At 45.5% G+C, this 27,578-nt stretch overlaps 1 protein-coding gene across 3 annotated transcripts; it reads left to right on the plus strand.

Annotated features, from left to right (window-relative positions):
• Positions 1 to 1,305: 1,305 nt before the first annotated feature.
• Bnip3l (BCL2 interacting protein 3 like) lies at positions 1,306 to 23,795 on the plus strand. Of its 3 annotated transcripts, none has more exons than XM_038310171.1 (6): positions 1,306 to 1,488; positions 10,622 to 10,805; positions 14,683 to 14,755; positions 19,478 to 19,581; positions 19,696 to 19,845; positions 21,190 to 23,795. In XM_038310171.1, the coding sequence occupies exons 1-6, from the start codon at positions 1,392 to 1,394 to the stop codon at positions 21,236 to 21,238; spliced, it is 657 nt and encodes a 218-aa protein (XP_038166099.1). In that variant the 5' UTR covers positions 1,306 to 1,391; the 3' UTR covers positions 21,239 to 23,795. The 3 variants fall into 3 exon arrangements, with proteins under 3 accessions (XP_038166099.1, XP_038166100.1, XP_038166101.1); XM_038310172.1 differs by lacking the exon at positions 1,306 to 1,488 and adding an exon at positions 1,749 to 1,865; XM_038310173.1 differs by lacking the exon at positions 1,306 to 1,488 and adding an exon at positions 9,839 to 9,933.
• Positions 23,796 to 27,578: the final 3,783 nt, after the last annotated feature.

Genomic DNA, 27,578 nt, shown 5'->3' on the forward strand with positions numbered 1-27,578 from the left:
AGCAAGCGCCTTTATCAGCTGAACCATCTCCCTGGCTGGTCTTAGCTTTAGTAACTTGGTGTGTGGCGGGGCGGTGGTGGTACACGCCTTTAATCCCAGCACTTGGGAGGCAGAGGCGGGTGGATCTCTGTGAGTTCGTGGTCAGCCTGGTCTACAAGAGCTAGTTCCAGGACAGGCTCCAAAGCTTCAGGGAAACCCTGTCTCGGGGGGAAAATGGTGTGTGGATATTCCAGACTATAAAAAAAAAAGACAAGTACTTGAAAAATTCCAACTCCTGCAGACTGAAACTAAAGTACTGTATTGAGAGAAACTTTTCCTATACAAAAATAGGGTCAAGGAAACTTGGCAAAGATACGATGTAGGAGTATTCAGGAACATTAAGTAACAGAATTGGGAGCATATAAAATGTAGGTCATTTCCTGAGATAGGTAAGTGTCAGGGTTTTTTTTGTTGTTTTTTGTTTTGTTTTGTTTTGTTTTTTTCGAGACAAGGTTTCTCTGTAGCTTTGGTGCCTGTCCTGGAATTAGCTCTTGCAGACCAGGCTGGCCTTGAACTCACAGAGATCCACCTGCCTCTGCCTCTGCCTCCAGAGTGCTGGGGTTAGAGGCAAGCACCTCCACAGCCCGGCAAGTGTCAGGATTTGGGTAAATCTTTTTGTTTGTTTGTTTTGTTTGTTTTTGCTTTTTTAATTTGTCTTTGACGGTAAGGGCTTGCTGTATAGTTTAGGCTGCAGGGAACTCGCTATCCTCCTGCCTCAGCCTGCTGGAGGGTTGGAATGACAGGTGTGCGCCACACCCAGCTATTATTGATTCTTCTTCACTAGGATTGTATGTTTCCTTTGCAATTAAAATTTCAGAAATTCCCGCAAGGTGATTCGCTCCAAGGTACCTCACAGGGTGTCCTGTGGGAGGCAGGGATGGATGTTTCACCAAGGGGAAGAACTGGGGTTTTCTGCTTCTTTAAAGCCAGGGTTGAGTTCTTACGTGTACGCTGCAGGCGTGGGAGGGGTTCCATTCACGCCCCACGCTTCCGGGCTGCACTGCCCTCCCTAAACTCGACACGACGCCAACTGCTTAGCTCAGCCCTCTTGGCTAGTGCGACTGACCGTCGCACTGTTCCTGGAGCAGGTGTCAGCGCTACTCTGGCACCCGCACCTCCGGACCAGCCCTCGAATGCCCCGCCTCAGCTCGGCCCGGGCACGCCCCCTCCCCGTCCAGGTCCCGCCCCCTGCCGCCTGTGTTGTCATCACGTGGTCCGGGAGGTGCCTGATGTCACGCGGGGAGGGACTGCGCAGGCGCAGAAAAGGGGGCGGGGGGACTCGACTTGTTGTGTTGCTGCTCGAGAGCCGGATACTGTCGTGCTGCGGCCGCGGCGCTCCCAGTCTCCCGACCATGTCTCACTTAGTTGAGCCGCCGCCACCCCTGCACAACAACAACAACAACTGCGAGGAAGGGGAGCAGCCCCTGCCGCCGCCCGCCGGCCTCAACAGTGAGCGCGGGGCCGGCGGGCGCGGCGGAGGGATGGGGGAGGAGGAGCCGTTCGGTCGCCGCCGCCGCCACCGTGCGGGAGGGGAGGGGGCGGGGGCGGGAGCAGACGGCAGTGCCATTGGTCGAGGCCGAGGCTGCGCGTGTGACTGACAGCGGCGTGCTCCGCTCAGGAGCAGTCGCTCGGCGCTGGCTCGCGGCCTGCGCTCCGGGCGCTGAGGCTTAGGGTCGCGGCGGGCGTCGGAAGCGGGCGGGCGGCGCGCGCAGCTGAGGGCGGCGGGCTGGAGCTGGCGGGCGGAGCGGGTCTGGGGACGTGCGGCGGGGACGCCGGGAGATGGACGCGGCCGGCCGGGCGTGGCGGGTGGACGTGCGGCAGCGCAGGTGTGCTGGGCTCGCCTGCTTCCCAACGCCAGTCCAGGGGTCACTGGAGTTTTGTGTAGGGTGCTTGTTCCGCCCCCCCTTTTCTTCCCTGAAAATGTCCGAAGTTTCTTAAGTTAGTTTTTTATTGTTGTGGTTAACCATGAATTTTTACCTTATTTTACTACTTTTCTGTATTGAGACAGTCACATGTAGCCCAGGCTGGCCTCGAACTCGCTGTGTAGCTGGTGATTATCTGAACTCCTGATCCTCCTGCCTTCCACCTCCAAAGTTCTGGGATGACAGCCCACCATACCAGGGACTTTTCGAGTGCTGTTTTTGTGTTAAATGGATTGAGTGCCCAGCACATCCCCTTAGATCACACCATCAGGTCTGGGCAGTGGACTTCAGGAAATACAGTAAACAACACACAGACCCAGGGCAGAGGCACTGGCAGTTGAAGGCTGCCGGTCAGGATGGCGTTGCAGTCAAATGTAGTGCCCTTCTAACAGACCTCTTGTCCCCAGAGTGTCCCCTGTTGTGAGAGTGACGGTTCTTGCCCAACTTTTCTGTATGTGCTTATGAAAGAGGTAGTGGGGGGGAGGGGTTGGCATATGGCGAGACGAAGTTTAAAAGCCATTTGGATGCTTAAAGGTCAGGCAGTGTCTTTCATAAGAGGGGTGCTTCAGGCGTAGCCAGAACAGTTTGGTAAGAGCGGTTGCTCAGCCTCCAGGATGGGAAGAACATTTATTTTCGCCCATTGTGGTGGCACATATCTGTCATTCCAGCACTGTCTGTCGTGGGCCCCAGAGTAAGGCTGTCTCAACAACGAAACCAAAAAATAAGTAAATAAAAAGAAATAAGATATTTTAAGGTGCTCTGCCCTGTCCCATCTTTTTTTTTTTTTTTTTTTTTTTTGGTTTTTCGAGACAGGGTTTCTCTGTGGCTTTGGAGCCTGTCCTGGAACTAGCTCTTGTAGACCAGGCTGGTCTCGAACTCACAGAGATCCACCTGCCTCTGCCTCCCGAGTGCTGGGATTAAAGGCGTGCGCCACCACCGCCCGGCTGTCCCATCTTTTTGATAGGCCTCGTCTCTAAATGCTAACTTTAAAAAAGATTTAGTCAGTGTGTCATTAAATATTACATCACACAATACAGAATTTAATTTTTTTTTACCCATCTTTAGCATACATTTTTAGAAATGGTTAGGCTAAAGAGATACCTGGTCTGTGTTACTTCTAGGAGCGGTGGCTCTTGTTTTGAGTCCCCATGGAGTTTTCAAGAACCTTCTCTTGTGTTGGGGCGTGCTCATTCTGTGTGTACCTTCTGCCTGGGCCATCACCTTCTGCTTCGTTTTTAGTGGTTCTTACAGGAGCAGGTGAAGCCCCAGCCTCCATGTAATACCAGATGTTCTTTGGGAAGTCTGCTAGATAGTATTATACTTGGGCCAGGCTGCACTTCTCAGAGTCATCAAAGATCTGCTGGGTGATGCCAGGTTTAACTATTGGCCTTGCCTCTTCTTTTGTTTGCCTTCTAAAGCTCATCACATAGCCCTGAGTTGAACAAAACAAGCTTTATTGATTTCGCCGAGTGATTTTTTTTTTTAAGGCACTAAGTGAAACAACTTATTCGGGCATCTAATACTATCTGAATTCCTGATAAGTCCAAGTACTTTGCTGGCTGCAGTTCCACAATTGTCGAAAACAGGAGCTGAAATGAATGCAGATTATTTCTGGCTTGAAATATTTGTCTTTAGTTTAAGGGTAATGGCAGAGGGCTTTTTGTATGGATGTGCCTGCATGTGTGCATGTGCTCTGTGTTCTTGCCTGGTGCCCACCGGGGCCAGGAGAGGGCATCAGATTCCCTGATACTGGAGTTACAGATGGTTCTAAGCTCTGTCATGCTGGAAATCAAACCCAGGTCCTCTGGAAGAGCACACACTTTTCTTAATTAACTGTTGAGCCATCTCTCCAGCCCCACAGCAGAGGGTTTTTTTTTTGTTTGTTTGTTTTTTGTTTTTCGAGACGGTTTCTTTGTAGCTTTTGGAGCTTGTCGTGGAACTAGCTCTTGTAGACCAGGTTGGCTTTGAACTCACAGAGATCTGTCTGCCTCTGCCTCCTGAGTGTTGGGATTAAAGGCATGCGCCACCACTGCCCAGCCCCACAGCAGAATTTTAATAGCAAATATTGAAATTTCTTAAAGATTATTTTAAATTACCTATGTATCAAGTGCAGATACCCATAGAGGCCAGAAGAGGGTGGTGGATCCTTGGGAGCTAGACTACAAACTGAGGGGTTGGGAATCAAACTCTGGTCCTCTAGGCTGGGTGGTGGTGTCACATGCCTTAAATCCTAGCACTCGGGAGGCAGAGGCAGGAGGATCTCTGTGAGTTCAAGGCCAGCCTGGTCTACAGAGCTAGTTCTAGGACAGCTAGGGCTTTTACTCAGAAACCTTGTCTCGAAAAACCAAAAACCAAAAAAATCTCTGGTCCTATGTAAGAGCAGTGTATGTTCCTAACAGCTGAGCCATCTTTCCAGCCCAAATTATTGATGCATATGGAACAATGAAACTTTTCTCTGATTCTGTTGTTTACTACTGTAGCGAGACTGTTCAGTTTTATTACACATTGGAAGACAAATACCCAAACTTCTCACAAAGTTAAAAGAATGTTTCCAGTCACTTTTCTGATTAAGAAAACTGTCAAGTTTCTCAAGAGATGAGTGAGACACACTGCAGATATGTCATAAGGAACATCAGAGTATTGTAATTCTTGTGTAATTGGAATTACTGCCTTTCCTTTTGACAGCTCTTCACAGTGCCCTTGCTGTTCCCCTGGTAAGAAGTTCGGGCTGTGGCGCATAAGATGTCACTGCCTCGCCAGTCTGTAGTGTGTTGTGCCCACAGTGCAGAAGAATGCTGGGGACTTTTGTAGGGTTATCTGGGGTCTTAGCATTAAGTACCTGAAACAAGAATGCAGAAGAAAGACTCGGAGGACCCCTAACTATGTGCCAGTGACATCAGAAGCCTTGAAAAGTTGGAAGAAAATAAATGTTTCCTGTGATATGTAAGGATTTAATTGTTGTAGGGTAGGCAAGCTGATCAGTTACTGGTCAGGAACTTGTATGCCCACTTCTGCCATTCTAGAAGATTTTAACTAGAAAATAAATCAGCATGGCTTTGCACAAACCAGCACAAAGGAACCACTTCCAACATGTAAACAGTCCTTTGACAATAATAGCTTGGGCTCTTTCTTTAACTCTTGCATGCCAGGAAGAGTACTGACTTGGAGGTGGTTTCCTTTGTGTGTTGCTTGGATGACATGAAATCTTTACTGTTTCTTTTCCAAGTAAGAGGGGACTTTGTGAGGATTTGGGCCGAGTTAGCACATTAAGAGGACCTGATTGTAAATGAGCAACTTAGGTGGAGAGAAAGTGTGTGTCATTTATTTGTCTGTTAAGACATAATTCTAGCACTGGGAAGGCTGAAGCAAGATCATGGCCTAAGGTAACTTAGAGTAAGGTCCAGGGCAGCCTAGGCTTGTAGTGAATGAGTAATAAGATGAGCCCCTCCACCTGTTTCCTTTCTTTGTGTCATATTCAGAAGATAAAGTTAATGTTTTAAAAGTTTCTATTTCTAGCTGGGCGTGGTGGTGTATGCCTTTAATCTCAGCACTCAGGAGGAAGAGGCAGGAGGATCTCTGTGAGTTCCAGGCCAGCCTTGTCAACAAGAGCTAGTTCCAGAACAGGCTCCAAAGCTACAGAGAAACCCTGTCTCAAAAACAAACAACCAAACAAAGTTTCTATTTCTGTTATCAACACCAGATTATTTAGTTTTGCTTTAAGACTTTAGTCTTCTTGTGTTGCCAAGGATGACCTTGAGTTTGTAGCAACCCTTCTGCCTTGGACTCCCAGGCAAGATTACAGGTGTGAGCTACCACACCCATCTAATGGATTCCTTATAAGGAATGTGTACCTAGCTTTCCCTGTGACAACGCATGCTTCCCTAAAGAGTATTTCTGGGGTCAGGGAGATGGTTCCATCATTGAAGTGCTTGCAAGCTTGAGGATTTGAGTTCCCCAGAGCCTACATAACACCAGGCATGATGGTCCACACGTGAAATCTTGGCTTTGGGGAGACAGAGATGGGTAGGTCCCAGCAAGATGGCTTGCTGGCTAGCCACCCTCATCTAATTATCAACTTTTAAGCCAATGAGAGATCCTGTCCCAGAAAACAAGGAGGAACTGCCTGAGGGTGATCTTTGACCTCCATACATACATGCAATCATACAGATACACATGCACACATACTTAGATTGTCTCTAAAAGACTGTTGCTGAGTTAAGAATAACATTTAAAGGCTTTTGTTACATATAGCCAGACAACCTTTCAGAACGTTTCCTGAAGTCCTCAGCATAATAAAATATTTGGAATATAGTCTTCTGGGTAATTGCTAACCATTGTCATTGGATAATGGTTAAAAATGTGCTGTCTTTATGGAAAGTGAGGTTCTAAGTAGCTGGAGAGCGAGTACGCAATGGTTAAGAGCATTGACTGCTCTTAAGAGGCTCAGGTTTGATTCCTAGCATCCATATGGGGGCTCATGACTGTTAACTCCAGTTCACAGGGGATCTGACACCCTTCACGGGCACCAGGCATCCATGTGGTACACAGACACCATGCAGACCAAACACCCATACACATGAAATTGTAAAAGAAATTTTTAAAATGAGATTCAGCATATTCAAAGGAGTGCGCACATACCAGCATCTGAAAGGCGCATCAGAATTTTAAGTGCAAATCAATACTTAGGTCGGTCAGTGGTTCTCAGCTTTTCTAATGTGGTGACCTTTTAACAAAGTTTCTCGTGTTGTGGTGAACCCCAACCATGAAATCCTTTCTTGCTACTTCGTTACTGTAATTTGCTACTGTTATGAATCATAGTGTAAATATCTGGTATGCAGGCTGTCTGGTATACGGCCCCAGTGGGGTCATGACCCACAGGTTGAGAACCATGACGTAGAGGAACATATATACAGTAGAATTCCAATTGTTTATTTAAATTTTTTTTCAGCTGGGCAGTAGTGGCACAATTATTTAATCCCAGCACTCGGGAGGCAGAGGCAGGCAAATCTCTGTGAGTTTCAGGCCAGCTTGGTCTACCAAACAGCCAGGACAGTTGCACAGAGAAACCATGTCTTTGAAAAACAAAACAAAACAGTTTTTTCTTTTGAGGCCAGCCTTATCTACAGAGTGAGTTGTAGGACAACCCGGGGTACATAGAGAAACCCTGTCTCAGAAAGCTATAAATAAATAAATCAATAATTTTTCTTTATTTTTTAGTTTTTATTTTATGTATGTTGGTGTTCTGCCTGCATGTATGTCTGTGTGAGGGTGTCAGATCCCCGGAACTGGGGTTATAGAAAGTTATAAGCTGTCATGTGGGTGCTGGGAACTCAGATCCTCTGGAAGACCAGCCAGTGCTCTTAACTGCTCAGCCATCTCTCCAGCCCCCCAAAAATATTTCGTAAACTTGCAGAAATTTCCATGTGAAACTATTCAAAGTGATTTCCTCTGGACATAGGAATGGGAACCAGGTGTAGTGGTGTGTAATCCTATACTCCCAGCAAACAAAATGTGGGATGCTGAAATATACCTGGGCTACATGAGACATTCTCAGAAAATCAAAATCAAAGCTTTTTATGTATACAGATTTAGAGTACCTGTTTAATAGACCTGCTGCACCTGTGTTCAAGTCCCTAGTACCAGAAAAACAACAAAACAAGGCACTAGAAATAGGAAGGAGAGAATAATTATTAGGATTTTGTTTTTAAAATTAAAAAAAGAATTATGTGTGAGTGTTTTGTTTGCATGTGCCTGGTGCCCAAAGGTAACAGAAAGAAGGTATGGGATCCTCTGGAACTGGAGTTATAGATGGCTGTGATCCTCCATGTGGGTGCTGGGAATTGAACCTAGGTCCTCTCCAAGAGCAGCCAGTGCTTTGAACTACTGAGCCACCCCTCCTGCCCTGAGTCTTAGTTTTATGTGCTGACATTTCTGTGTTCAAGGAACATACTTTTGCAGTTCAGTGATTTTGAAGAATACTTACCATAGTGACTGACCTGTATGTGGTAATTCTCTGTAGTTTTCTGTGTGCGTTATTTATGCCATCCTAATAATTTTTCTTTTTTATTTTAATTTTTTTTTTTCGAGACAAGGTTTCTCTGTAGCTTTGGAGCCTGTCCTGGAACTAGCTCTTGTAAACCAGGCTGGCCTCGAACTTACAGAGATCCGCCTGCCTCTGCCTCCCAAGCGCTGGGATTAAAGGCGTGTGCCACCATCACCCGACTGTAATTTTTTAAAATAGATATAGCTGTTGTTCCTGTTTACAGATAAGGCAACTAAGACATAGAGGTTAAGGCACCTGTCTGGGTATAAGCTGTAAGCATTAGTATGGGGTGTAGCTTCAGCCTGTGCTGTTCACTGTGGAGCTGGTATATGCCACTCCAATACATTCTACCTTATGGTGGGAATGGGGGCTTTGTACTCCGGACTGTTGCAGGCACAGCAGGAGTCACTTTTAAGCCTTTCTAGGTGTGTCTTCTCAAGTTCCTAATGTTAGGGTAGCAACTGTTTACGTTTAAAGCAGAAAATAGAGTTGGTGTGGGCTTGGAAGTCCTTCAGTGAAGTGAGGAGCACAAACCCAGGTTCTGTGGGCACCATTCTTTGATTAGATTCTCTAAACACATGTTGATTGTCCTGTCTGGAACCCTTGGTCCTTAGTGCTCCTGCCAGAGCAGCCCTGGACTTTGGTTTTGTTTATTTTGTGCATGCTGTCTGTCTACAAGAACCAATCCCATTGGTTTTTTTTTTTTTTTTTTTTTCAAGACAGGGTTTCCCTGTAGTTTCTAGAGCCTGTCCTGGAACTAGCTCTTGTAGACCAGGCTGGTCTCAAACTCACAGAGATCCGCCTGCCTCTGAATCCCATTGGTTTTAATAGACATTTGAAAACCCTAGAAGCAGTGGGAATAGGGGAAGATTGTTTATTCTCTCTGTCCCTCCATCTAGAATATTTTACAGAGCTCTAAATTTAGATGTGCTCTGGCACATTTGTACCCACTCCAGGAGCACTCTGAATATTTAATTAAACTAGATCTCTCTAGTGATTCTGGTTTTATTTGCTCTTCTTCCTGTGTTCTCAGCCATGCCCATCTTCACGTAGGTGTAGAATGAGGCCAGGTGCTGTTGTGTGCCTTTGTTGTTTGGAATTAATTGGTGATTTCAGGACTGCGGGGGGGGGGGCAGGTGGGCTGCCTTTGATGGAGAGGACAGGGAAACTCTTTAGCAACAGATACAAACTCCATAACATATGAGTGAGTGTCTGCTGTTTGCTGGTCGTTGATGTTGCTGGGTAGTTCTGACAGCTCTGGGGAGTAGATCCCCTCTGTTACCAGCTCTGTTGACTGATAAGATGGAGAGCAAGAAGGGTTAAAGTGCCGGGAGTCCCATTCCTAGCTAGGCAGGTGAGCTCACTCTCTTGCTGGATCTCCTGCCTCGTTTAAAGTGCATTTTAGGGTTTGAGGTGTGGTTTGGCCATTCTGACGAATCTGCGAAGGATTTAGAGATTTGTCCCTGCTCACCTGCTTGGTTACATTTTGGAGGTTGTAAGGTTTTGGTTTGGGAGGGATTTTGTATGTTTTTCAAAGCCCAAGTCAGACTCAGACTGGCTCTTGATCATCAGTCATCCTGCCTTGACTCCCAAGTGCAGGTGTGAGCACTGCCTGGCTGTTGGTCACAGTTCCTAAAGCAGAGTGCTGTGCAGAAGGGATGTAGAGGATGTCTTTTCTGAGAAGTTGGTTAATTGGCCAGTGTTACTGATGCCTATTGAACTTATTGGACCAATAAGAATCTTCAAGAACATGCGTCTTAGAAAGGCCCATCCCCTTTTCCTATGGTCCCACCCCCTTCAACTATTTATCCCAAACTTCTCTGTAGCCCATCTGCAGTGGCTTCTCCCTCCTCCACACACTCAGGACTTAATGAAAACCCTAGGAAGTAGAGGTCCTGGGAGAGAAAAGGGAAGGAACAACCTGATAAGGTATGTTCAGCGTGGAAGAGAAAACTTAAAAGTGTGGCGGGGGGAAGGGGAGACACATTGGTGGTCTCCCTCCGATGCTTCCTCTACCCCAATTTTTAATTTTATTTGGTTTTATCAAGGACCAGCTGTATTAATGCATGCTCTGGGTTTGGGAACAAATTGAGAACTTTTTGATTAATTTTGGTTTTACTTCAGCAGTTTTTCAGTTTGTGTTAGTTAGGAGACAGCTGTTAAGACGAGTTGTACGACATTGCTAGGTCATCTGGTGATTTAATTAGGTGCAAATCCTGTAGCACCCATGGCAAGTCGTATATGTGTACTGAAATGCTAAGGTAATGGCCTGTCTAGTAAAGGAAGAGGCATATAGTTTTTGAAGAAGAGCCTGAGTTTTCACCAGAGTGTTGATTGGACATATATTAAGCTTTAACCAGAAAAAAAAATTGGCAGGAAAGCCCATCTTCTGTAGTTTTAGATTTCTACCTTCTGGGTGGGTTTAATGCATGAGTTCCTTTGGGAGCAGAGCAGCATGGATTCTGACTTTCTGTGTGTTTATTTTCTTCAGAATACTTTGGCTTCAGTTTGAGTCAAGTCAGAATTCTTATCTGAACTCAGCATATGGACATCTGTGTGCACAGGAGGGATTTCAGCCCCACTGTGGTTATGACTTGTTATCTGACCTGTCCAACAGGTTCCTGGGTGGAGCTACCTATGAACAGCAGCAATGGCAATGATAATGGGAACGGGAAGAATGGGGGGCTGGAGCACGTCCCTTCCTCTTCCTCAATCCACAATGGAGACATGGAGAAGATCCTTCTGGACGCACAGCATGAGTCGGGACAGAGCAGCTCAAGAGGCAGCTCTCACTGTGACAGGTATGTGAAGGCTGATAGCGTAACTAACTCAGGAGCTGAGTGGGTAGGAAGGTAATTTTCATGAGGAGAAGGCTCATTTGCTTAAATAGTCATTAAGAGAATAGGCCTCTAGATTTATTGTACCATGCGTGTTTAAACTAGATAGCTAGGCTAGGCACTTGGGAAGCAGAGGTGACCTGTGAGTTCGAGACCAGCATGGTCTACATCTTGAGTTCCAGGCCAGTCAGGACCTTATGGTGAGATCATGTCTCAAGAAAAATTAAAAACCAAATAGCTAATGGATAGGCACCTGAATGCTCACTGTCGCCCTTCCCCCATTGTCATTTTTATTCTCAGATTGAATTATTTTCAGATATTTATCAGTTTCAATTGGGTAGCAGGCCAACAAGATGGCTAAGCTGATAAAGGCACTTGCTGCTAAGTTCTGTAGCCCTGCATTTCATCCTGGGTCTCACTTGGAGCAAGGAGAGAACTGACTTCCTCAAGTTGTCTCCTGGCCTCCACATGCACATCCACACACACAAACTAAATGCAATTTTAAAATGAAATTTAGCATTATTAATGTAAACTTACAGAGTTAATCTGAGTTTCCTATTTTCCTTTGTTTTTGAGCCCATGTTATGAGTCACAGTAACATTCTGTCTTCCTCTCTAGACAACCAGAGGTAGGGCCATGTGGCCTTTTTGCACCCTTCACAGTAACAGGCTGGCACACAGGAGGTACTCAGTAAATGCTCTGCTCACAGGACCTGCAAGTTGATGGAGGTTCCAGCCATGTCTGTGTGGCTCTCAGTAAGCAGTGTGCTGAAGTCCATGCATTCCCTCTGAAGAAATGCTACTTCCATCTCACTGCGTGGCTCTTTGCCTCTGGAAAGCTGAGGAGTAAATATACAGAAAGATGTAGAAAGGAAAGGATAACAAGTGGCTCATTAACTTTGATCTGAGCCTTTTTTTTCTGTAACTTCCTGAGAGACTAGGAAGTCTTAAATAGCATTAACAATTGTAAGCTGAATATAGTTAAGAGATGCCTGTGGTCTCGTCACTCAAGAGACTGAGCAGGAGGATTACCACAGGTTGAAGGTCTACCTGGGCTACATAACAATACATAATGATAACCCATCTCCAAAAATAGTGAGAAGTTCCCTGCAGGGTGATAGCCTCATAGGATGCTCGATGCCACAATGGTCTGCCTCATTTGTAGCTGGCTGATGATTCACCATGGTGAAGATGCATGTGCATGAGAAGATTGAGAGGCATTTAAAAATGGGAGAAGCAGGGTAGGTTATATCTGCAGGAGGAATTTTGTCTATAGCACATGGTTAGTGACTGAGAAAATAGAGAAAGAAGTTAAAACACATCTGACCTTCCCGCATGCCTTATGACCCAGTTCTGTCTCTAAGGCAGCTGGAGGACAGGTCAGATGGCTGTTTGGCACAGTGAGCACCCTGCCACCTCCGTGGTATCTCTGCCTTGTTGCCATGTCTCCTGTCACAAGCAGAAGTGAGCACAAGGTTCTCTCTGGACAGTTGCCGTCAGCTCTGGAGGCTGCAGCACTAGTCTGTCTTTCAGTAGTTTTGTTTGCTTGTTGGTCTGTACATAGTCCTGGCTGCCCTCGAACTCACAGAGCTCTGCCTGCCTCTGCTTCCCGAGTGCTGCAATTAAAGGTGTGTGCCACCATGCCCAGCCAGAATAAAGTTTTATATCTAGGGACTTGCTGAAGGATTTCTAGAGCTTTTTCTTTGAGTTTCTGGTGTTTCTGTCCTCTGTAGCCTATTTTTGTACATGTGCATGCATGAGCCTGATCATTGGTACCATGTGTACGTGAGTCAGTTGTTCACAGGATGCTAAGAAGTCACTTGCTTGTTGGGCATCCTGTTTAGCTTATGATGACAGTGATGTGTGTGATGAACTGTGACTTCATCTTCCTGGGGTCAGCTTAGTTCAGGTTCCTGAATGTGAAGAGGACTAGCAGAGGGACTTCCGGCCATCTAGTCTCAGTGAGACAGTGGTTTCCAGGTCCAGCTGGAGACACTACCTCACAAAATAAGATGGAGAACAATAGAGGAAAGTAATGAGAGCCACTTTTAACTTCCACAAGGACGTGCACTTAACCTGCACACATGTATACACAAGACATGCATAGCACTACAGTACAACAGAAAAGGGGGCTTCGAGATGCGATTGATTTGACTTGTGTTTGAAGTTAGGGGAAGTGTTTCTTATCGGTGGAGGAGGTCTTAGGATTGTTGGATATAATCTCAGCTGATGGACATGTTCTCGTCTCTCCCCTTTCCTTTCTGTCTTCTCTTTCCCCCTACTTTCTCGTCTTGGTGCTGAGTGCTGGGCAAGAGCTGCTCTGCTGAGCTGCATCTCCAGCCCTCTTGTGACTCTCTGGTTTTGGAACTGTCCTGCTGAGTTGCACAGGCTGGGTTTAAACTTGCTCTGTAGCCTGGGCAATGAACTTGAAAATTCCCTGCCCCAGGGTCTAGAATAGCTAGGATTTCAGACTACACCACCAGGCCTAGCCTGTTTTAAAGATGTTTTGTTTAAAAGTTATCCCATGTCCGGTGTGGTGGTACAAATCTTTAACCCCAGCACTCCAGAGTAGTGGCGCTTGGATCTTTGAGTTCTAGGACAGACACTGCCGTGGTGGTTAGAAGATATCCCAGCATGCCTTACTTTGCGTTGTATCCTGCCGTCCCAAGCAGTTTCTAAAAGCCCAGTGTGGCCCTATCCCTAGAGCTCCTCCTTTGCCTGTCAGTGCAGGACAAACACATCATGGCGCTTGCCGAACCTGAGAGGAGCTGGGCTCCAGGCTTGATGGCATTCTGAATCCTCGGGTGTGAACTGCTCACCAGTGAAGGAGGGAGCTTCTTTCTAACAAGATTGGTATCAACAGCACAGTGCAGAGGGAAAACAGCACTTCTGTGGGCTTATCGACCTGTCTATTTGACTGTCGGGCCTGGTCATCGGTATATGAGACTGGCCCTTGATGCCATCGTGGTACCAGCACAGAGACAGTGGCTGTACCGGGAGCTAGCATAAATCATGCAGCCCCGACCTTCACCATTTGTCTTTTATGTACAAAACCCACATTGTGGTTGGCACATTTCAGTTAACAAGAATGAAACTTCAGGAGCCAGAAAGCAAGATTAGTACATATAGGGACTTTCTTGGCTCCTGGAATTATATGCTTTAGGTTTTTGGTGGGTTAGTTCTTTGCTCCTGTTTTGGCGGGTGTTGGGGCCTGTGTACTGGATTTTAAGGTCAGAATGGTGCCTCCAGCATGTCGTCAGTTATGCTAAGGTTTGGGGACTTGTTACAAAAGAACTCAGTCTGTTTGGATTTTGAAGATTATGTCACCATCATTGGGCAGCAGTACAACAAGAACGTGTGGTGCTTCTTCATCTTCAGGTCATATATTGTGGCTTGTCACTATGAAGGCATTCATTACCACTGACAGAGTCTGAGCTCTCTGTAAGATTACTCCATTACATTGTGCTACTTACTTTCAACATAGGATTTGCTTCTTTGGTATTAGATAGACTTTAAGATTTGCTCCTGTTTCAAAGCTATCTTGCTGTAACTTTCATTTTCTGTTTTTCAGTAAATTCTTAAGATGTGACAAAACAAGAATTAAAACTACTGAACTAGGCTGGCTAGATGGCTCAGTTGATTAAGGTGATTGCTCCAAGCCTGATGACCTGAGTTCTGTTCCTAGGAGCCTATGTGGGGGGAGGGGAGAATAGACTGCCAATTGTTGTCCACTGACCTTCACATGTGCACCAGGAAATACTTGCACACACAAACATATATGGCCAGAAGAATAAAGTGTAAAAAAGAAAAAAAAAATAATGTCTAAGTTTTTTCTCTCCTAGCCCTTCACCACAAGAAGATGGACAGATCATGTTTGATGTTGAGATGCACACCAGCAGGGACCATAGCTCTCAGGTGGGTGTGTGTTTTATTTTGATTTGGAAAATACACAAGAGTCTCTAAAGTTTGTTGGCAAAATAGGGTGCTGGGCTCCAAGCCTGATTGCATTTTACCAATGGAGTGTTTCTCTAACAAGATCGGTGTCTGTAGCCCAGAGTGCAGCGCTGTCTGTGAGCTCATGGACCTGTCACTTTGACTGCTGGGCCTGGTACCAGGTGTATAAGGCTGCTCCTTGATGCTACAGCATGCATACAGGCAATAAGTGAAGACAGGAATCCCTTGTTTCTTGAATTTTCTATTGTGCCAACTCTTAGAAAGCTACTGATGATGTTCCCTCATGGCATAAGCCCAGGCTGCTGTGCTGGAGCTATGTGTCTGATGCCAGGAGACTGCACCGCTTCTCCACACCTCATTGCTCTGCCTTCTGCTGTTTTCTGAAGCTGGAAAATCCATGCAGTCCACACTGGCTTACTTAAGCTCACTTTAGCGGCTCACATGCTGAAACTTGCAATACCAGTTTACTCTGTGTGATGCACTTTGTTGTCTAAAGATGCTTGGTGATAATTGGCTGAAATGTTTAAGTCTCTATGGCTTGTATGTGTGAATTTGGCCATATGCAGGATGCTGTAACTGGTGTGGAAAAGGCACATGAAGTTCATGGCAAGTAGGTATCCCCTGGACAGAAGAGAGGAGGGAATTGATACTCTGCTGTAGGGGGTCTTTGGTCTGATTGCTTTTGTTTAGACATTTTCCAGAGTGTCTTCAAGAGTACTACTCAGTTGGGAAGCTCTATGAACTTATTCTTTTTTTTTTCTGGTTTTTTTCGAGACAGGGTTTCTCTGTGGCTTTAGAGCCTGTCCTGGAACTAGCTCTTGTAGACCAGGCTGGCCTCGAACTCACAGAGATCCGCCTGCCTCTGCCTCCCGAGTGCTGGGATTAAAGGCGTGCGCCACCACCGCCCGGCTCTCTATGAACTTATTCTGAAGTCAAATAAGTGTCAGTCTTGCATCCTTGCCCCATGAATTGCTGTTTCAGGCTGTGCAGAGTCCAGAGAAAGACACCAGCTGAAGCCAAGTCTTTTTCGAGTTCATTTTCCTTCAGAGCTCTGATTTCCTACACTCCCCTATGGGTATTTCTCCTAGATCAATGAAAGCTGGGTGTGCAGCCCTGACTCAAGAAAATGAGTGTGATCAGGCCCATGAGGTCACTGAATTTAACTGCGATCTTAGGACTGAATGCAGCCATTATAAAATTGGAAAGAAATCTGCGAGAGAGAGCGAGCTTGTGAGATTCTGATAGTCTGAGGTTGACTTTAAGCAGGGGATAAGCCATGCTGTCAGACTGACCAGTGGGGACAAGCATGGGTTTTTCCAAGTAGTTTGATGCCTATAAAGACAAAGTTGGGTCTGTGGAGTAAAAATTTTAAAATAAAGGAGATATATTAGTAGATGCTTTATATTGTATATAAAGCATTTATATATTTAAGATTGAAGAAGTAATTGAAAAGCTAGTCACTAAGGATTAGGAAAATGTGTTTCATGAATGAGAAAGTTTTTTGTTAGAAAGTTAAGAACAACTGGCTGAGGCTGTCCGTTTTCTTTATGTGTGTCTGTGAGGAATAAATGAGATGTCATGATCCAGCTTTACCCAGAGAAGTTAGGAAAGACACCAGTACTTACCAGTATGTTCTGATGCTAAGTTTCTCAGTCCAGCGGAGAGACAGGGTAATGTTACTCTACTGGGGAAATGGGGAGACAGACACTTTGTCTTCATGTGGTTATCACCTAAGATGACAAAGCAAGTCAGTGTTAGAGCCTTGACTGAAAGCAAACCTGAGCCTGTGATCCAGTCCTTCACTAAAACTGACCTCTGAGGGGAGTCAGTCCCTAGTCAGGAGACTAGGCATGCGAATGAGCTCACAGGTCTGCACAGAGCCCCAGTGTAGCCCCAGTGTAGGGATTCCTAAGCAGGCTCACCAGCGCAGAGTGTTCCTCTTCCTCAAAGGTAATGGGACCCATGCAACTCCACTGTGTAGCAAGAAATAGACTCAGTCTCATGCAGACTTACAGTCCATGAAGGCATTGTTTTTTAGGATGGGTCCAGCATGGAGCTGCTGTCTTTGGAAATAGCCTCCTTTCTGTCTTGTGAGACTGGTTTATCTGTACATGGATACAGGCATGCAGTTTAATACCCCTATTTAGAGACCTAAAGAGAACTGGAGGTGGGCCAGATAATGAAGCATTAAATGGTAATGAGATAAAGACCCACCCATCCCACCTCTTAGGACTGTTTGAGGTGGTTGAGGGAAGAACAGAGTTGTACATGGTTAGATGAGGTGCCCTTTTGCCATATTTTTTAATTATAGGAAGATGATTCAAAACCTCAAAATGGGCCAAACACGATGTGTTAAGATCTTTATTGTAGTTTCTGAATTCAGGAGGCTGAGAATTGCAAGGTCTGAAGGCCAGCCAAGGCTATAAAGAAGCTTGAGGCCAACATGTAGTATTTGGTGAGGCTGCTCACCGTCTCTCTCCCAAAACCCTGGGATTGGCAAGTTTAAGATTAATAAAGGAAATGAACTATAGCAAACATTAAAGTAAGTTGAGAAATACATCTGTGGATTAAAACAACTGTATTAATCCAAAGGTAACTTTGCTTTAGTCCCCTGGAGAAAATTCCATTCTCTTGAAAAATTCAGAGCACAAATCTCACATTGTTTTTTCTGAAAAGGATAAAGTATGAACTTGTTCAAAAAAAAATCTGAACTAAACCAGAAGCACTTAGAATCCTAGGAGGCCCAAGGAGGAACTAAGCAGAACAAACTGTTATAAGACTGGCATGTAGTTACTGAGGCAGAGTCTCTAGCATGTCAGAGGCCCTAGGCTTAAATCTCCAGCATTGCTGAAATCAAACCAAAAGAACCAGAGGGCCAGCAAGGTGGCCTAACTGCCTCAGTTGCAACCCCACATTGGAGCCGTGGCACCCCGTGGTGGAAGGAGAAAAACAGCTTCCACACAGGTACCGCCCCTCATAATAAATAGAGATACAAAGGTAACATCCAGGGAATGACTGTAGTAGGCTGAAGACTCAGAAACGCTGCACAGAGGCTGCTCAGCGCTTGCCCTGTGGCTGCTGATTCGTTTCTGCCTGACATGACTTCAGGGTTACTCCAGAGAGCCAGCTCATGATATTGAGTAATCTCAGTGCCTGCTGGAAAAAGCTCAGTCCTAAATGCTGCATTGTGCTTTTCAGTGGAATTTGCCAACTTCAGCAGAACTAGATAAGGGCCATGCTGACAAAGGGACACAAACATCCCTTGAGCTTTGACCTGGATTTGGTAGTAAATGGGTGTTATGTGTAGAGCCAGGCTTAAGCTCCCTTCCCAGGCAGCTGAGTCACTAGGAGGTGGAGCTGTGGAAAGTGTCCATGAGTGGACCAGGTGGAGCTTTGGGGAATTGTCCCATGAGTGGGCCAGGTGGAGCTGTGGAAAGTATCCGTGAGTGGGCCAGGTGGAGCTGTGGTAAGTATCCGTGAGTGGGCCAGGTGGAGCTGTGGAAAGTGTCCCGTGAGTGGGCCAGATGTTTCACCTGTTGGTCAGAATCAGCGTGTTCAGTAGTGTGACTCCACTCTGGAGTCACAGCCTTACAGTCTTAAGACTGAATAAATACAGCTAACGTGTCGTTTTTAGGAATTAATACAGCTAATGTGTCATTTTTAGGAATTTCTCACCCTTCTTTAGTTTCTATTAAAAGAGAGTTTGCCAGGCTTGAGTCTAGAACTCCAGCACGTGGGAGGTCAAAGGTCAGCCTGAGCTACATAGTGAATTACAGGTCAGCCTAGGCTACAGAATAAGACACTGTCTTAAAGGACCAAAAACAAGAAAAAGCTTGTGGAAATATAAATTTTTCCTAGCCTGACATCTCAGGTTTTCACTAGCAACAAAAAGAATATTTTTCATTTATTTAATAGATGTTAACTTCTGACTCACTTCAAAATAGATTATTCCCCCCAATAAAAAATTAGTTTTAGAATCTTGAGAAACATTCATTAATTCCTCTTTAAAAGCAATCTCCTTTCAGAAAGTGAGAAACATGGTTCTGTGAGTGGGACCTTTGGGGCAGCTTACCTGGGCTGGAAACCAGTGGCCTCTACCTTCAGTTGTGAGGCCCTCAGCAAGTCACATAAACCCTGCCCTCTTCAGTAGAATGGAGTGCAGCAGTTTCTGTTCGGGCATTGACCAAGGTCAAGATTAATGCGTGAGAGCAGCTTAAGTAGATGCTGCTCTTGCAGGTGTTTGGCAGCATCATGATTTACCACATCTCTGCCAACCTTTTTATCGATTTATTTCCACGTCTTTTTTGGTGTATTCTCTTTATTTTTTTCTAGTTCTGAAAAATTAAATGCAATTGAAAATATGTACAGTGTGGGAAATATAATGTTGAGAGGGATATAGTGAAACCCCACTGTGCATCCTCAGGTTCAGCAGCACCAGATCCATGGCTTCCTCACATCTCTAAAGAGGGCGTTTGCAGGGTACAGCCTGCCCTTCAGTGCGGCCTCCGTCATGCTCACTGCTCTTCCTGGGATGCTCTTAGGGCAGTTTTGAGCCCGTTCCGAAAATAGGCTGCTTCCTATGTAAAGACGCACGACTTTAGTTTGTTTTGTGTTTAAAAGAATTGGTTATCCTTTCTTGCTTTTCTCTTGTTCCTTCCCTCTCACTGTTTGAATTCTTTTTAGTCAGAAGAAGAAGTTGTAGAAGGAGAGAAAGAAGTTGAGGCTTTGAAGAAAAGTGCAGACTGGGTATCGGACTGGTCCAGTAGACCCGAAAACATCCCACCCAAGTGAGTCCTGCTTTGTCTTGGGGGGTTTTATGTGCTTGTCTATGGGACTGGTGTAGTCCCCAGGACACGTGCAGCACTTGTGTTCTGAAACCAGCCTGTGAACTTCTTCCCCAGAGAGTTCCATTTCAGACACCCTAAACGTGCTGTATCTCTAAGCATGAGGAAGAGCGGAGCCATGAAGAAAGGGGGCATTTTCTCTGCAGAGTTCCTGAAGGTCTTCATCCCGTCTCTCTTCCTTTCTCACGTATTGGCTTTGGGGCTGGGGTAAGTACCCTGTTGACGGTGCATCACTTAATGGTAGTGGGCGGCAAGGTGTTGAGAAGAAGAGCCGTCTGCCCTGCGTCCTTCCCTGGGTACACTTCCCAGGATTACTTTTTTGAGTTATTTAAAATTTAGCTAATTGTAATTTGTTATTAAATATAAATGTAGGAATAAATGCAAAATGGTTTCCCCCCAGATGTTAAACACACTATTGTGGAGGATGATTCTTGAATATGCTGGTAGGCTACTGTAGGTACTGTCTTTTTTTTTTTTTTTTTAAACTTTGTGGCATTTATATTCAAAAGTCAGCTTCATGTTTACTTAATTCATTAACTTGTGGCATGTCTTTTCAATTAATGACTTTTCTCCCTTAATTTGAGTATTTAAGATCTGAAAGATTTCCATTTGTAAGCATTAGCTTAATTAATTTTTCAAGACCTACCTGCTGCATGCACTCTGAGCATGCTCAGTGAGTTGTTTTCTTTGTCTGGTGCATGGAAAGTGGATCATTCCCTGATCTTGCTGTGAGTGGCTCAGCATAGCAGAGGGAAGTGCCTGCTCTGGAGCATGGGCGTGTGGGCATCTTTCCCTGTCTCCTTAGTAGAGGATCTGCTGGTAAAGACGGGACAGTGGAGTGGAAGGCACTGTGGAGCTTGGGAGGACTCTTAATATCTGCCACCTGTTCAGTTCATTTACCTTAGAAAGCTTGGTTTGGGGGGGGGGGGCCTTGCAGTGTTTCTTGCTTTCATGTATCTTTAAACTGTTTTTGTTGCTTTAAGTTTAACTCTTGCTACAGGTGAATGTTTTTAAAGGGGCTTAAAATTTGCTATTACTACATTGAAGGTTGTGCTGCTTGTTATCCTTGGCACTCTGCTTTTGCTGTGGAAGGGGTCGTTTTCTTGCTTGGTGTTGGAAAGTCATGTTAGATCCCATCTTAAAAACACTGTCTATGACCATCTCTCTCAATCTGAAATAGCAATAGAACCTTTTATCCAAATAGAAACACGAGGGGGCTGGAGAAGACTCTGCTTTGGGCTTTGAAAGGGCCTCTTTTTTCCTAGCTTTACCTGGTCTTGACATCACTGCCCTTGTGATTCCAATCCTGACTCAATGAGTAGACAGAATCCTATGAAATCATCTGGGCTGAGCTGGTCAGTGGGCTGTAGCTCAGTGGGAGCATGCTTGTTTAACGGACAGAAGGGAGAAAAGAGCGGTGCCCAGACTCTCTGGGAAGAGTGTGCTGAGGCTCTCGGATGTTTACCAGCTGGTCAGTATAGATCACCCTGTGGACCAGGCTGGTGTAATTGTGGAGATAGATGGAACATGATACACTCTGCTTCCTTTCAGCATCTATATTGGAAAACGACTGAGCACACCTTCTGCCAGCACCTACTGAGGGGAACGAAAAGCACCTGGAAATGCGCGTGGCCTGTCAAGTGGTGTATTGTAGTTTGAATTTGAGACCTATTGTAAGCATGATCCCCAACCTACAACCCTATTTTTACATACCCAATCCCAGTAACTCTCTCTCAAATCCAGTATTTTACTCAAACTCTGTTGAGGCATTTTACTAACCTTCTTCCCTTTTTGGCCTGTAAGACACTTTAGAGATTCCTAACAGAATTTCCTGTCGTTTAGAAATTTGCAAGGGCTTTTTTCAGCAATGCCACCAGCAGATTATAACCTTGTCAACAATGCCATCATTTCCTCTTAGTACCACCAGAATCACACCTGCGTCATTCATGCTAGAAGCTGAATTCTAGCCATGCAACTACATCTCTTTCTAAATGAGGTCAGGTTTGCAAACAGTACTATAAAAGCTTTGTTTAGTTTTTGTTTTCCAGAACAAAAACAAGCTTCCCTAAGCTTGAATTTATAGTTATTAAAAACAAAAGAAAACCAACCAAACAACAACAACAACAAAAAGCAAGACATAAGAAAAAAATATCCTGGGCAATAAAAATTACTTTAAACCAGCTTTGGAGCCGCTCTTTTCCTAAGCCTCCTGTTCCGCCTTCAATTCATAGGAGGCAGCCTGTATGAGTGACAGATAGGATATAGAAGAATAGAACATACTGGCAGATTTTAACATTAGGATGTTGCAATGTTATCTTTTCTATGATAGAGAATCTTTATTTCTAAGGAATGCCTCAGATCTAGACATACATGAAATTGCTTTTGAGATTTTTGTGCATTTGGTATTTTCATGTGTTACCTGCATGTGAATTCTCATGACTTTCTTTACTTGTCTTTCTAGTTTCTTTCTTTCTTTCTCTTTTTTTCTCAGAAGAGACTTGGAACGAGTCTGATTCATGGTGTTAATAGAGGCTTCTTGTTTTAGGAAGCTTTGCTTACACCCTGGAGCCTTTACCCTCTGAAGAGTGACTTCAGAGTTATTTCAAGTACTTGTGTAACTTCAAACAGCAGATCTGGGGTGTGGGAACAGTTGACAAAGTTCTGGAAAGATGCCATTCATTCTCTGTGGTCCCTTACTTCCTGTTGTTGGCTGCGGTCTTCCCAGTGTGTCTCCCAGGATCTCCCAGGCCCTGGTGACTTTCTCATGCAGTGTCTTTTCAGGTCTGTCAAACTCCTGATGTTCCGCAATACTCAGAAAATCCTCTGAATGGCAGACTTTGTCTGTTTCTACAATGTGAAGCTTTAGGACCAAACTGTTAGACAGCATCAGGATCGCAGATTATCTCAAGTAGATTTTGTTGGATTTCAGAACATAGCATGACTCTGAAGGATTCTATGTTTTATATATAATTAATCACTGTTTATGATATAGACTGTGCTATAGTTGCAGAACCATTGTGAATTTCAAAGCTAGCAACCTACATGGTGTACCAAGTTGACTTGAATAAATATGGCAACCGGGTTTGCTAGTCTGCAGAAACAAACTCCTCTCTCACATAAAGGGTTATAAAATTGGTATTATATGGAAATGGAAAGTAACACAGATAGGAAGACATTTCTATCATTTTTCAAGAACAAAGCTGTTTATCTTTAAGAAAGATAATATATCCAAAGTAGTTTTTGTGAGTTATTTTCTTTCTGGCATTTAATGTCTAAATGATTATGGGCGTCTTTTGCCCTTTTCCTATCTTGCTCTTAAACCTGGTGACGCTTGATTTACCTTATCGCTTATTTATTTCAAGTGTTTGTATTTGAATTTCTTTAGGAAGAAAGAAAATCCGATGGCCTATTTGTTTGTGTTTTGTTTTTGAAAAGCCTGAGTCAGATTGGCAAGACTGCTGAGGCTAAACTGTAGCCCGGTTCCCAGTGCTGCTGTGTGAGCGAGCAGAGCAGCTGCTCATCCAGTGTCTCCCAGGCAGAGACACCTGCTGCATGAATTCAGGAGCAGTCTGTCAGCAGTGCCATTGAACTCTGGGGACGTTTATTTCAACATTAAAACTAAATTTAATTTTGCTGTTTTTGAAAGTATCAGTAAGATCATGGAACATGTCACAGTACAACTGTCCGTCAGGGAGCGTGTATGATGTTGATTTGCAGCCCTGACATACGGGATGTTTATGCTCCTACACAGATTCTTGTTGAATGAAAACAGATTGTCCTATTGCAAAGCAGAATTCAACCAAGAGTTGAAATTTAATGTTTAAAAAGCTTTATTCCTGTTTACAATTTGGAATGAAAAGCAGGCTTCGTTTTAAGTTTGATGAAAACTGGCTCAGATGTTTGTAAGTCAAGAGGAAAGCGGCACAGAGAGCAGCGCAGCAGAGTCACTCGATCACAGTAGAGAGTGGAGTGGGGACTTGGCCATGAGACGAACCGCACAGTGAACCAGTTGGTGGAGCTCCTGGCATTAACTGAGCCAGAGTGATACACATCCTTCGTCTGTCTCGTCAGCACTTGCGTCATTCCTTACAGTTTACAGAACACATGTAACTTGTAGCTATAAACATTTTGTGCCATTAAAGCTCTCACAAAAACTGCCTGTTGGTATATCACTTTGACGTCACTCTTGTTGCCTGAAATGCCCTTCTATTTCTGCATGAAGCCCTTCCCATGGAGAACTCACTAGGACCAGAGTATCTGACTGGGTAAGAAGTGGTGCTGTTGAAGCCTTCCTGTTAAAGTTTGCAAAGGGTAGTGGGTGATCATTGGGGTTTTGTAATATGATTAGGGCTGGCCCAACATTAAACATGGGACTATGGAACCAGAGATATAACTCACTGGAAGAGTGTTTGCTTGTTCTGTTAAGTCCTGGATTCAACCCACAGCACTTCCTCACCCCGCATAAGCATGGGACTATGGTTAAAATTTGAATCTGAAATGTGGTGCACAAAATTCAGTGTTCAGTGCAGGGTAAAGAATCAGACTTTTGTGTTGGTCAGCGTCCCTCCAAGTTACCTGCACTACCTTCCAAGAGAAACTGCCTTCTGGGGACGCCCCTCCTGAGCATTGCAGCAGCTGTTAATTAGTAAGAGGATGGGTGGCTTCACAGCTGAAGGAAGCAGGGCCGGACAGGGCTAATTAAGTCACCATCGCTAGTGACAGGACAGAGAGGAGGTTCTGACTTCATGGCAGACAGGAAGGGAAGGCAGTCTCCAGTGATCTGCTCCGTCAGCTCAAGCTGCCCCACGTAAAGAGCAGTGCTGCCAGCTGGGGACCACACACTCACCCCATAAGCCCTGCGGGGCCACTTTGTATTCAGACTGTCTAGCTCCTGTCACATCAGTTGAGATGCTGCCTGGAAGCAGAAGCAGTTTGCAGGTACCAGCCTCTCAAGAGCAAGTAGTGTCAGTTTTCCTAAGCAGTTCTGAAGTATCATTCGTATTTAGGAGACTCACTCAACAGAACGTGACTCCAGTACGTTCTATAAAGTACACATCACAGCCCTGGTGGCTTTGGGATCACATGGCAGTGTCCCTGTGGGCTATTAACACCAACCCTGGGAAGCAGGGCAGCTTTCCCTCCCACTGCTCAGACTCCTGCTGTAAATCCCGCCCCTGGAGACCTATGGCCACCAGGCTCCACCCCTAGACGAATATGGCGGCCAGGCCTGACCCCTTGAGGTAGGTGAGCAGCCAGGCCCTGCCCTGAAGAGCTCCAGTGGCCAAGCTCCACACCCCAGACTTCTCTAATGGTAGTTCTTAGTCCCCCCTTGCCCCCGAGGTGGAAGAGTGATCAGTCCCCTGTCCTACAGAAAAAAAAAAAAAATCCCACCAATCCCTGAACTTTCCTCAAGATCAGGCCACATAACCCCTCCAATTGAGGACCATCCTGGAAAGCACTCCCTTGCGTCCCCCCCCACCCCCCCGAGCCCTGTATAAACCGTATCTTCTGCTTTGCTGCTGCTTGCCCAAGTAGACCCAGCCAAACCTGGGTTTTTCCCTCCCGATAAATCTCTTCATATGGTTTGTTGTGGGGTTTGACTTTGTGGGGTTATTCATCCCAGTAGAGCTGTAGCACTTACACTGCCGATATGACTTGGATAGACTCTCCTGGTGTTGGTGCTCCCCCTTGGGGTCTGAGCTGCACTGGAACCCTGTCCCTCATCTCCAGATCACTGTGACAGACTGGCTCAGCCACCAGTCATTCGGCGTTTCATCCACCAGTGGCAATTAGGTAAGTTTCCTCCTTTGCTCAGTGTAAACGTTTCTTTGAGTTCAAGTAAGTGACCGTTGAGTGTACAGCCCACATTTGGTACTCTTGAAGGTGGAAGCACCTCCAGCCGGTTTTTAAGGCTACAGCTGACCCTCTTCACCTGACCCCACCCCCATCCTTGGAGCTGCAATACTACAGTTTCCTTAGGCCTACTTGAGCTATTTATTGCCCCCCCCCTTCCTGCCCTCTTCTGCCTTTCCTTCAGAACTGCCATAATCTCTCAGCTCCTCTAGGTTCTTTTTTCTTTTTCTTTTTTCTTTTTTTTTTTTTTTTTTTTTGGTTTTTCGAGACAGGGTTTCTCTGCAGCTTTTTTAGAGCCTGTCCTGGAACTAGCTCTTGTAGACCAGGCTGGCCTCGAACTCACAGAGATCCGCCTGCCTCTGCCTCCCGAGTGCTGGGATTAAAGGCGTGCGCCACCACCGCCTGGCACTCCTCTAGGTTCTTATGGCTTTTGGGACTCCATTCCCCAGTCCTTTGCTCCCTAGCTCGGTTTTTATTGTAGCCTCTGTCCTCTAGCAAGCCCTGGTACCAGGTGCTGAGTCTTCCCTCTGGCTTAGCCAGGCTAAGCCCCTGACTCATGTTGCATCTGGTGATGACCCATAAACAACTTGGTTCTCATTGGGTCCTTCTTGAGTCCTGGGGAGACCTTTGACTACAGGCTGCAGTGACATTTTTCTTCCCTCTCATCCATGGGAACGGTGTCGTCCGTGCCCTCCCATTTCCCCTTGGGATGCCTTTAGAAAACTTTCAGCCCCTCCACCTAGCACCCGACCTGAAGGGTCTTAAATTTATTCACCTTTCCAATCAAATTTAGCCTCAGTACACCTTAGGTAGTCAATCCAAATGGCCACCTAATGGCATACTAGATCCTAATATTATTTGGGACCTTTATAAGTACTGTGAACGATTGGAGAAATGGAAAGATTCCCCATTGCCTCCATACCAGCTTTCTCTTATCCCTGCTCCAAGCCCTCTCTCTCTCTGTTCTTTCTGTCCCCCCACCTAACTTCCTAGTTATGACATCCAAACTACTACTTCCAATCCAGCTAGTGAGCCTCCCTGCTATTGGCTTTAACCCGCAGCTTTCTCCTCTGGCTCCTCCAGTCTCCCTTTCTCCCTATTCAGTGACAGGCTACCCTAGTCAAATCTCCCAAACTCCAGCCCACTGGCAGCCCTTGGTCCTCCCACTACTCGTTCCCACTCCACCGTGGGATCTCCTCTTTACCTACCTCTTCCTCCTATGTGGCCTAATCCAGCCCAAGTTCTTTCTTTGTGGGAGATTATTGGCGTGGATGACTTGGTCAGGGTACCTATCCCTTTCTTATTAAGTGATCTGCTATCTCTCAGATCACTTTCATTAATGAGTCCCAGAATATCTCCCAATCTTATAATCTCATCTCACCTGCCATGACATTTACACGATTCTCAACAGTAACCTCCCTGAGAAGTGCCAGCGAGTCTGGGACCAGGCTAGGACACATGCAGATGAAATCCACCAGACTAATGCTGTCCTCCCAGTTGGGGCCGAGGTGGTCCTGACCAGGACCTTGAATGGAATTACAGTATTGCTGAGGGCATTCTAGCTAGAACCCAACTTATAATTTGCCTCCTGGACAGTCTCCACAAGGCTGCCCTTAAAGTGCTAATTATGAAAAAATCCAAGAGATAGGACAAACGTGAACGACCAACTCAGTTCCTAGATCGCCTTATGAAGGGCCTCTTAAAATATTCCAGTCTGGATCCCAAGACCCCAAATGGCTCATGACCTGCTACTTTTCCCAAAGTTTCCCTGGTATTATTGTCAAACCTAAATGTCTAAAGAAAGGACCCCTCACTCCACAGGTAGAAGTCTTAGCCATCGTCTTTGAAGTGTATAATAGGAGAAATTAAAAAGCCCTAAAGCAAAAATGTCTGAAGTTAGCGAGGGCCTTTCGACTGGCCATAGCAGCTGCCCAGGCTTCTTTTCCTTCCAAAACCCGAGAGCCTCTGGGTCCCTGTTTTGAATGGAGTCAGAGGGGTCACTGGCCCTGGGCCTATTCAGACCCCTGCAAATCACCTGAACCATGTCCAGGGTGCCATCAAGAAGGGCATTGGGGTGTTGACTGCCT

Source organism: Arvicola amphibius, chromosome 13, assembly GCF_903992535.2.
Source record: "Arvicola amphibius chromosome 13, mArvAmp1.2, whole genome shotgun sequence".
Lineage (NCBI taxonomy): Eukaryota > Metazoa > Chordata > Mammalia > Rodentia > Cricetidae > Arvicola > Arvicola amphibius.

Bases quoted from the DNA above. Each gene is read 5' to 3' on its own strand.
- Bnip3l (XM_038310171.1), top strand. From the start codon at position 1,392: ATGTCTCACTTAGTTGAGCCGCCGCCACCCCTGCACAACAACAACAAC. The intron at 1,489-10,621 runs GTGAGCGCGGGG...CCTGTCCAACAG, and splicing joins GCCGCCCGCCGGCCTCAACA to GTTCCTGGGTGGAGCTACCT. The intron at 14,756-19,477 runs GTGGGTGTGTGT...AATTCTTTTTAG, and splicing joins GCAGGGACCATAGCTCTCAG to TCAGAAGAAGAAGTTGTAGA.